We start from the raw sequence: 11687 nt of genomic DNA on the forward strand, positions 1-11687 counted from the left end.
CAGAAAGTGCTAGCGCTAGGTTTCTATATATACTTGCTTAGTGAATTTGCTCTACCCAGTTCCCAACAAAAGTCACTTAAAGATAATAAGTGAAAAATGTCAAAAATAGGGAAAATAGGTCTATGCATTGTAAAAATGCTCCTAATGGAAATCTGATGATCATTCTATGTGCAACCAGAGGATATGCATCTACTCTTAGTGTCTGGACAAACGTTGGTTCTGCTGCTCTTTTACTTGTTGAATTTGTTGGTATTCCAAGACAAAATGCTGGATGGTATGGCTGGGAAAACGCTGAGCCTGCAGGTCTTTGAAAACGTTGGCTGGTTGAGTTTTGCAGGGCTAATGAGAGGGCTGTTGGCGAGGGGAGTGGATGTTGAAAATGCCAAGCTGAAGGGACTGAAAACGCTGGAGTTCCTTTGCTGAAAACGCCAAGCTGAAGGGGGGGTGGTTCTTGCTTGAGATGGGGAGAGAGATGCTTGTTGCAATTGCATTGCCTGGTGCACTTTCTCCTTCTCTACCAGATTGTGCTAGCGCTAGGTTGCTTATATATTTTATTAGCAAAATTGCCCTACCTAGTTCCCAACAAAAGTCACTTAAAGTAATAAGTGAAAAATGTCAAAAATAGGGAAAATAGGTTCTGTGCGCTAGAAAATGCTCCTGATGGTAATGCTGATGATCATGCTGTGTGCAACCAGAGGATATGCATCTACTCTAAGTGCCTGGGCATGCACGGTCTGCGAACAGACTCACAAAAGTGCCAAAACACTTCCTAAGCTAGATTGACTGGACTGAACCCAACCCTTGTCATGTTGTAGCTTGTCCAACACATAGGGTTGGATGTGTCACGTGACATCCCCTCCTTTTTAAAGTGAGATACTGGTACCGAGTTGCATGGCTTCCTTGTAGTCTGCCAACAACTTTGGGTAATCTTTGAAAAACTCTTCGTCGAACCACACTGCTTTGTGGGTTCCTCTATCCTTGAACTTCAAAAAGTATTGTCTCACTTGCTTCTTTGAACCATGTCGAAACTGATGCAACAACACTTGCTCCGGCTCCATGACTTCAGCTTCATCGATGATCTCCGGTTCTTCTTCTTCCGAAATGTCCTTTGGAGGCGTTCCCTTAAACACTTTCAACCAAGAAACATGGAAAACATTGTGCATTGACCATGACTTAGGCAATTGTAATTTCATTGAAACCTCATTTATCTTTTTGATGATAGGAAATGGACCATACATTCGAAAAGACAACTTGGGACACTTCTTTCCAACTTGCTTAAGACGTTGCTTCATGATTCTTAAATACACCCAATCCCCTTCCTTGATCGAAACATCCTGAAGATGCTTATTAGCCTGTCGTGAATAAGATTCTTGAGCCTTGCTTAGCCGAAGCTTCACACTCTTAGAAATCTCATCCAATGACTGACTTTCAGCATTACCATCAGGCATTTGATTGACCGATCAAGTAAAAAATGATTGGAACGGACGGCCAAAAGCTGCCTCATACGGAGTTCGACCAATGGCAGAGGAAAAAGAGTCATTCAAAATAGCCTGAACGAATGGGAGATGAGCTCCCAATGAGACTGCTGATCATGCACATATGACATTAAAACATCAAAAGCCAACTGATTGTAAATCTTTGTCTGGCCATCTGACTGTGGATGAAAAGCCGATGAAAAATCCAACTTAGTGCCAAAATTTTCAAAGAGTGCGCGCCAAAAATTGGATGTGAACTTAACATCCCTATGTAAAACAATTGATTTTGGCAAACCACAGAGGGGGTACCAATGCTTATTGAACAACCATGCTACATCTTGTGTTGTGACTGTGGCTTTACAAGGAATCAACATGCAAAACTTGCTGAAACGATCAACAATTGTCAAACATTGAGTGTCCCTTGAATGCAAACTAGGTGTAAGGTTAGTCACAAAATCCATGAAATATCTTGAAAAGGTCCATCGGGAATAGGCAGCGGAAGCAACAGGCCTTGCTGCTTACCTCAAGGAGCTTTTACCTTTTGACATATAGTGCACTGTGTGACATAACGAAACACATCCTTTCGCATTTTAGGCCAATAAAAGAATCTTTCTATTTTTTCCAAAGTGGTGTTCATTCCCCTGTGCCCACCCGTGAGAGAATCATGTGCATCATGCAATATGGTTGACCTGAGAGAGAGCAACACACATAAACGTTGACGAAAATACAACAAACCATCACGAGAGATAGTTGCTCGGCCCTTGGGAAGCAAGAGCTTGCAACCATTGCTCACCAAACTCGAAATCCACATATTGGTTCTTTATGCTATCGAAAGACACACCCTGAATAGAAACTGTCGATCTTGACTCAAGAGCCAAAATCTGTCCTTTGCGACTGAACGCATCTGCAACAGGGTTAGCTTTTCCAAGCACATACTCAATCAAACCTCCAAATTGCTCAAAAAATCGTGACCACTGTGCTTGGCGATCACTCCAATGTGCACTACGCATAGACTGGAGCCACTTGAGGGCTTGGTGATCTGTGCGAACTGTAAACTCTCTACCATAAAGAAAATGCTTCCAATGCTTAAGAGAGTGAACAACAGATAAAAGTTTCTTATCATAAACTGAATAGTTCTTTTCTGCACTATTGAGCTTCCGACTAAGGAAAGCTACAGGACGACCATGCTGCTGAAGCACATCACCGATGGCGACATTGCTCGCATCCGTCCATTTGTCACGGGGACGTGGCAATTGCTAACTTGAGTTGTTGGTTTCTTTCCGATGATTTTTGTTTAATTTTTGGGACCCTCTTTTTGAAGTTGCAAATGATCAGACATTGCGTGGCCAGTGTGAAACGGCCGATGGCCGAGAGGTTCACCCGCAATCGAGAAGAACAGGTCACCACGAGTTGGTCGGGCTAATCGGCCATGGAATCCGAGCAGTAAAAGGGTGTCTAGGCTCAGTTCAAAGTCATTTAGGCCCCTCGCGACACTTATAAGTTGGTGGGTACTAGGGAATTAACTCAAAAGAGGCAAACTGGACACATGGCGGCTCCAGGCTGATCTGCCAGATTTGCATGAAGAGGGGGCGCCCAATTTGAGAGGGGAGGTTGGTTTTTGTTCATTGGGGGTTGCTACAGTGTGTGAGTAGTGGGTGTAGGTGATCACAACGTTAATGGAAAGCTTGCCTTCTCCCTTGCTCTATGTAGCGTGACGATTTGCTCTCGCGCATCTCTCTCCCCCTCTTTTGCACATATGGTAATGCCCCACTAGTTGGGCTTCTTAGATGACCATGTACAGTTCTGGGAGTTTTATGCGTGTTTGCCAAGGCAAGAGCCTTCTGTATAGGAACCGGATTAGCTAATTGCTAATCCCCTTCAGGTACGCACAGTTCCATCGCGAAGGAATCCGAAAATGGAGAGTTTTCTTGCGTGAAAACTCGTCCGATTTGAAAGGGAACTGTCCCATTGCATGCGGGAGCACCTGAGACACGCGTAGGCGTGCTCGCTCCACTCAAAACGGTCCAAAACAGAGAATTACAGCCTGCTGTGTTTTTCTGCAGGTTTAGGGTTTTGCACCTAACTGTAGGGAATCGCCAGGGGAGCCTTGGAAAGGCCTTGGGATGCGTGTACAGGGCAATAGGCACCTAAAAGTGGCAAAACAGAAAATTACAGCATGCTGAAATTGACCTGCAGCTCACTAGAAAGCTTCCATACCGCAAGGGAAAGTGTCCTTGACGTGTACTTTTGACCTACAGGGATATTTGCGCTGTTATGTTGGCGAAATTGGGTCAAAAACCTGCAATTACAGCCATGGACAGGTTTGGACAGCTTGGTGAGGGCTAGATGCAAGGGTTCGGATCGTTTATTTGTCAGGGGAGTCTCCAGAACGCATTGGGTGCTTGTACAATCCATTTTGGAGAGATTTCCCGCGAGGAATCTCGTCTAATTCAAGGGGCAAGTGACCCTACAAGTGCGAGAGCTCGGGGGCTACCCAGAAAAGTGATCGGCACGCGAATCGGAGCGCAAAACAGAGAATTCAGCGAGCTGCAATTTCTCGCCAGGTTTTGCAAAGTGCTCTGAAGTGCGTGGAAAGTCAATGTTTGCTTGCGATTTTGTCCGTGGAGACTTCTACTGTGGTTATGTTACCGAAATCGGGTTGGAGTAGAGGAATTTCAGCCCGATAAAAGTGGGACATCTTGTGGAAGTTTACAGGTTTTTCTCAAGTATAATAAGAATAAAGAAATACCGAAAGGGGTGCTAGTCTCTGGGGCCAACAGGGTGTTGTTGTTTGCTTGGTAGCGAGAGATTCCTCGCGGGAAATCTCTCCAAAATGGCATGTACAAGCACCCAACACGTTCCCGAGACTCCCCTGACAAATAAACGATCCGAACCCTTGCATCTAGCCCTCACCAAGCTGTCCAAACTTGTCCATGGTTGTAATTGTAGGTTTTTGACCCAGTTTTGGCAGCATAACGGCTCAAATATCCTTGTAGTTCAAAAGTACACGTCAAGGACACTTTCCCTTGCGGTATGGAAGCTTTCTAGTGAGCTGCAGGTCAATTTCAGCATGCTGTAATTTTCTGTTTTGCCACTTTTAGGTGCCTACTACCCTGTACACGCATCCCAAGGCCTTTCCGAGGCTCCCCTGGCGATTCCCTGCAGTTTAGGTGCAAAACCCTAAACCTGCAGAAAAACATAGCAGGCTGTAATTCTCTGTTTTGGACCGTTTTGAGTGGAGCGAGCATGCCTACACGTGTCTCAAGTGCTCCTGCACGCAATGGGACAGTTCCCTTTCAGATCAGACTAGTTTTCACGCGAGAAAAATCTTCGTTTTCGCATTCCTTTGCGATGGAACTGTGCGTACCTGAAGGGGATTAGCTAATTAGGGGATTAGCAATTAGCTAATCCGGTTCTTGTATAGAAGGCTCTTGACTTGGCAAACGTACATAAAACCCCCAGAACTGTACATGGTCATTTGAGAAGCCCAACTAGTGGGGCATTACCATATGTGCAAAAGGGGAGAGAGATGCGCGAGAGCAAATCGTCACGCTACATAGAGCAAGGGAGAAGGCAAGCTTTCCATTAAAGCTGTGATCACCTACACCCACTACTCACACACACACTGTAGCAACCCCAATGAACAAAAACCAGCCTCCACTCTCAAATTGGGCGCCCCCTCTTCATGCAAATTTGGCAGATCAGCCTGGAGCCGCCATGTGTCCAGTTTGCCTCTTTTGAGTTAATTCCCTAGTACTCACCAACTTATAAGTGTCGGGAGGGGCCTAAGTGACTTTGAGCTGAGCCTAAACACCCTTTTACTGCTCGGATTCCAGTGCCGATTAGCCCGACCAACTCGTGGTGACCTGTCCTTCCCGACTACGGGTGAAACTCTCGGCCATCGGCCGTTTCACACTGGCCACGCAATGTCCGGTCATTTACAACTTCAAAAAGAGGGTCCCAAAAATTAAACAAAAATCATCGGAAAGAAACCAACAACTCAAGTTAGCAATTGCTACGTCCTCGTGACACCATACCTCAAAGGGGTCATCCCAAGAGGCAAGGATAAGACACGGTGCTTTTGTCACCGCAACCTTGAGAGCTGTGAAAGCCTCAATGACTGCTTCGGGCAAGTCTACGCGCCGACGCCGTCTTTACCCCTTTCAAAACATCAGTCATAGGTGCTGCAATGCGTGCAAAATTCTCTATGTGCGAACTATATGCTTGACATAAACCAAGAAAAGAAGGCACATCATATGCAGTCTTGGGCAAATCCCAATTACGTACCTGTTCCACCTTCATGGGGTCTAGCTTGACGCCTTCTGCAGAAATGATATAACCCAGATAAGTAACTTCAGCGAGAAAAAACTCAGATTTCTTAGCTGCAATGTACAACTGACACTCGTCCAAACGGGTCAATACCCTTCCCACATCCCTTTCATGTTGCTTCCATGATGCAGAAAAAATGAGAATATCATCAAGAAAGATGAACACACATACACCAACCATATCGCCGAAATGGCCTACCATGAGACGATTAAATGTACCCACGGCACCTGTCAATCCAAAAGCATAACAACATACTCCCATTGCTCTCACTCTGTGCGAAAAACGGTCTTGAAGATGTCGCCTTTGAATACTCGTACTTGATGGTATCCACTCTTGAGATCGACCTTACTGAAAACCTTTGCCCCATTGAGCCTATCAAGGATATACTCAATGCGCGGCATCGGAAACTTTTTCTTGACGGTCATCTTGTTCAAAGCCCTGTAATCAACACACAAACGAGACGAACCATCCTTCTTGCGAACAAACAAAATAGGAGCAGCAAAAGGATTTACACTAGGACGTATGAATCCTCTAGCCACCAATTCCGTGAGTTGTCGCGCTCTAACTCTTTCTCTTGTGTTTTGTTCAAACGGTAGAGAGCCTTACTGACTCGCTGTGCCCCCTCCATAAGCTCGATGCGACGGTCCTCTGGTCGCTTGGGTGGGAGATTGGGTGGAAGATCATCTTGCAAAAACAGATGCTTAAACTTAGTAGACAAAGCTGAATACTTATTTGGAGCTTGAATGCTCTAGGTAACTGGATCAGCATAGATGAATACTGCTTGTGCTCCTCGTCGTAATTCACTCTTTACCTGCACATGAGAAATGAGAGGCAAAGAATGCAGACCCTCCACAGCTCGAATGATCATGGGAGAGTCACTCTTGGCATTTAATGTGAAGAGTGTTGTCCTCCCAATCAATGAGAGGGTTATGCTCAAGAAACCATCTAATGCCAAAAGTGACACGAAGTCTTCTGTGGCTCCTTCAATGCTTAAACTTTGTCTCTAGTCATGCGTCTACCTTCTTCAAGAATCTCCGAGGCTGAAAATTCATGAAACCACTTCCAACACAAAAACATGATACTCAAGAATCTCCGAGGCTGAAAATTCTTGAAACCACTTCCAACACAAAAACATGAACATACACATTCCACGTAAAGTGACTGGAAAAATACTATTCCTTAGAAAAAACTGTGCATGCAATGCAGATGAACAAAGTGACGGAGTGCCAAACCGTTCATCAAACACACGTAAACAATGGGGTAGAATCTTGATTTTATGATCTAAATCAATCAACTGTGGCAAAACACAATGGAAATGCCGATGCTTGATGCTCAATCCTTCTTGTGCTCTTTCTGATACTGTGTCATGCCAAGGAAGAGACATGGAATGTGAATTCCTTGAATGCAAACAATTCATCTTTTCATGAGTGATCTGCATATATCCGTGCTCATTCATGAGTGAATCGTGTTCAACGTACAATATGTCATGCCTAGGAAAAGGGATCACATAAGGACGACGACTAAAATACAGGAAACGATCATGAATGAAACACTCAAACAATGCGTACTGACTAATCATGCGCATACACAATACTTCTTGTGGGGGTTCTTTGGACCTCAACTCGAGAGCCAAGATCGATTCTTCGTGATTGATCGAATCTGCAATGAGGTTAGCTTCACTAGAAAAAGCATCAGCTAAACCATCATCCCTATGAACAATCACATCATTATCATGCAAATCATCATGCTTATCATCATGCTTGTGAATAATCACATCTTGATCATTATCATGCAAATCATGTGTGTCTTGCTTTGGAGAAGACGAGACTGAGAGAGTCTCCTTCTCCTGATTCTTTTCACTCTGCTCCTGCACACTAGAAAAGAGTCGGAACAGTGCGGCTTTCCTTTCGATGTGCTCATGCTCGATGGCTGCCCTTCTTTCTTCGTGTTCACGTGCTATGGCTGCCATTCTTTCTTGGTACTTACGATCATTTGCTGCCTTTCTTTCTGTTGTTCTTTCTTGGCGCGTTGCGCTTCTTGTTGTATCCTCGTGTCCATCGTCGTCTTGACCAAAGCCTCCATAGGATTTGGTACAATCCTTGGCGTAGATGGAGAAGGGGGAGGGTCAGAAAAACCTCCTGGTGGAAAAAATTCTTCTTCGCCTCTTCCATGCTCATCACCTCCATGCGAAGTATCCATTCCGCTTCGGGTAATGACCATACGCTGAAGTCTTGGGTTCTTAAGTTCACGAGGAACTTGGGCTCTTGTGGGTCTTGAGGTTCTTGGGGGTCTTGAGGTTCTTCTTTAGCTTGCAATTTGTGTTAGAGAAGGATCTTCTCTTTACCCGAGCTCTGCTCTTTTCTGCGGGCACACCCCTGGGCGGCCTTGCGCTCACACCAAGGTTGCTTTCTCCCACCTCACGTCGATTGGCCGGCCGCTAAGTGCAAGTGCACGGTCCGCTCTCAATGAGTGAAAAGAGGCACAAGGGGAGGCTGAACAAGCCCTTCTTTCTTGGGTTTCTTGTCACTCTTCAAAAACACTATTAGGAATCGACACGCCCAAGTGGACTTGGGTTACGTGCGACCGCAACAAGCAAAAAAAAATCTGTGGTTCTTTCCTTGAGTGATACAGAACACTACCAAAGCTCTGATACCAATGTAAGGTGCAGCGGAAGTGAATGTTGAACTTTGCTCAAGATGAGTGCTCCGAATTGTGCTCAAGGGTTCCTTTTACTTACGGAAGGGAGAGCCTTCCGTTCCTTTAGTGAGAGAGTGCAATGGACACAGACAAAAGTTGATAGGTGTTGAGACTGAGAGATAGAGAGAGAAGAATACGACACCAGAATGTTGTCAAACCCTCCTCCGAAGGCCCCATTCTCTATGGCGAGAGCGGTCTACTATTGATTGCACAAATCTCTACAATGCTTTGGACTTGCCGACGATGTCGACGACGACGAGACGGGCTGAAATCTGAAAATGCTAAGGGCTGAAATCTGTCTGCTGAATTCTGACTCTATGTCGGTGACGACGGCGATGACGACGATGCAACAACGATGCGCTGAAAACGCAGATTTCAGCATCTGCGTTTTCCGGGCTGAAACTGTGAACTACGCGGGATCTGACTGTGCGGCGAGGATCTGCTGCGGAAAGGTGAGATCTGCGAGGTTCGGGACTTGTTCTGCCGTGGGTCTATGCTGAAAACTGAAAACGCTGATGCTACTGTGGATCTTGTCGCGATGAAACTGCAAAACGTTGGTTGGTCTTGCTGATCCAAAAACGCTAGGCTGAATTTTGTGCTTGCGGTGGGAATCTGCTAAAGCTAGGGCTGATCTGCTGTCATGCTGTGGAATCTGCTAACGCTAGGGCTGATCTGCTGTTGTGCTGTGGCCGAGGCAGATCTGCAATGCAAAAACGCTGGAGGCTGATCTTGATGCAAAAATGCTGGGCCTTCTGTGAAAATGCTAGGTTTACCGCCGGTGGGGGGTCTTGTTGAGAAGGTGCCTGTTGAATGCGAAGTTCTTGCTGCCGCTTCTGCCAGAAAGTGCTAGCGCTAGGTTTCTATATATACTTGCTTAGTGAATTTTCCCTACCCAGTTCCCAACAAAAGTCACTTAAAAATAATAAGTGAAAAATGTCAAAAATAGGGAAAATAGGTCTATGCATTGTAAAAATGCTTTTGATGGGTTCTGATGGAAATCTGATGATCATGCTGTGTGCAACCAAAGGATATGCATCTACTCTAAGTGTCTGGACATGGACGGTCTGCGAACAGACTCACAAAAGTGCCAGATTACTTCCTAATCTAAACTGACTGAACCCTTGTCATGAAGTAGCTTGTCCACGTACACATAGGGTTAGATGTGTCACGTGACAAGGAATCACTTATGCAAGAAAGAAAGAAAAGGATTTGTGAAAGTGTAAAACCTAGATCTTCACCATTTCAATTCCATTGCACCTGACATGTGGCAGATGAGAGGGTGCCCAGAAATTGATGTTTGAATGCTGAGGTCTCATGTGCCTTCATACTCCCAAGCACATTATAAGTACTTTTCCAGTTCTGGGGTGGGTAGTGACTTTGACATGACTTATCAAAAAAAGTCACTCATTGATATTTTATCAAAAAAAGTCACTCATTGATATTTTATCAGGAGGGCGGATTTCTGGATGAAACTGCCGCATATCTCCCAACCCAAAAATGCAATTATCGTAAGATTGGCACGATAGGTGCAATGCCAGATGCTCAGTGAAGTGTAATAACATCCATCGAAACATATACAAACCATTTATGCGAGAGGGTTCCAAAACTAGGCAAAACTTTATGACGGACTTGGCCTGACATGTAGGTCCTGCGTACAGGCTTACAAAATTGTTGAAACTAAATCTACTCGTGGAATGTAGAGGTCAAATTCAAGAGAGTTCCTTAATAACACCCATATGCAGGTGTTGCCCTTGATGAGGGAAGGCTAAAATCAGCAATTAACCAACAAAAGTGGTGGTGGTAATGGTTTTATAGGGAGTTGGTAATGTTTTAAAAGGGAGTCCTACTAACTGGAACATTTGCATCAATTTCCTATGATTACAGGTCTTGCTTACTACCTCTTTATGATCATACATCAGTTGCATGCTCAAGTATGTGGTGCTGCTGTTCTTAAAAAAGAGCTGGAGTTATTGAAAAGAACAAATGCAGAGACAAGCTTGAAATCTTCCAGGGCAGAAAATCTTTCAGAAGAGAAAAAGGAAACAGCAAACTGTCCAAAGATTGATGCTTTGGAAAGCATGATTTCAAATTTGAGAAAGACGATTGAAGATTTGCAGGGGGATTGCAAACAGAAAGATGAAGAGATAAGAGCAGCAGAGTCCAATATGAAGGCTCTTCAAAAGCAATCCGAAGGATTCTTGTTGGAGTATGACAGGTTGCTTGAAGACAACCAGGCTTTGCGCGGTCAGTTATCTTTAGTAGGCAGGAAGCTTGATCATTCAGATAGTAACAAGAAAAAGTCTTGATTTTAATGTGGGTTATTCGTCGTTACACGAGTGTGCAAGATTAAAGCCACGAGTTGTCACATGCAGAGATTTTACTGGGGATAGGTATTGTGCAAATATGCATTTACATGTACAATGGAGTGTTTCGGTGCAAGTCTTCACTCAAAAGAACCTTGCAGTCAAAGCATAAGCCTAATGTTAGAGAGGCCATTGAATGTAGCTTACACTGGCAAAGGTGTGTGAGTTTTGCTAAGCACCACTTATTTTATTAGAGATTGGAGTTTTCTTTTGCAACAGTTTTGGTGTTCATTACATGCTTAAAATTTTGTTTCCTTGATTTGCAATTTGATGCACCTGAATCTGTTGTGGTGAATGCTAGATCAAAAGAATACTTTGGCATGCAAGCCTTGAGGACTTTAAACTGGGGGCATGGTTACATCCATTCATATACTTAGCCCCTTGTTTCCATATTTTGTCTAGTACGCACTGAGCATATTGTATGTCCAGTACTTTCAAACAGATTAGGCCCTGTTTTTTTCAATATATTAGTTAAGGTGAACAACACTTTTAAGAAGATAACCATAGGCATCTGATAAGACTTTTGCACTTTTACATTTTAGGTTTTTGGGTTAGAGCCTGGAAGCTGGCAGAGGTAAAAAAGCCTCCACTGTAGATGTGTCTTTTGTAGTGAGATGTGTCAGCTACTACTATAAAGAGCTCATCATTAGACTTGCTGGATGTTTTTGTTGACTTTCCACACTAACTAAAGCACTTTGCTGCAATACTATGGTAAATTACCCAAGCAAAGGTGTGCTTGCCTTGTAGGGCTTGGACGTGGATTGTCCTAAAGCTTGGCTTCTATTTTGACTCGAGTGTGTTCCATCTTTAATAGGGGATGTGC

General features: G+C 44.3%; 1 protein-coding gene across 1 annotated transcript in view; it reads left to right on the top strand.

Moving 5' to 3' along the window:
- LOC147453643 (uncharacterized) overlaps positions 1 to 11082 on the top strand; it is a 72272-nt gene extending 61190 nt beyond the window's left edge. Inside the window, exon 2 of the mRNA XM_086515763.1 lies at positions 10386 to 11082. Coding sequence (XP_086371889.1) covers positions 10386 to 10807 — 422 coding nt within the window. The 3' untranslated portion in view covers positions 10808 to 11082. The remainder of the gene's footprint in view (positions 1 to 10385) is intronic.
- Positions 11083 to 11687: the final 605 nt, after the last annotated feature.

This window comes from Adiantum capillus-veneris, chromosome 7, assembly GCF_014529385.1.
Source record: "Adiantum capillus-veneris isolate H3 chromosome 7, ASM1452938v2, whole genome shotgun sequence".
NCBI classification, from domain to species: Eukaryota; Viridiplantae; Streptophyta; class Polypodiopsida; order Polypodiales; family Pteridaceae; genus Adiantum; species Adiantum capillus-veneris.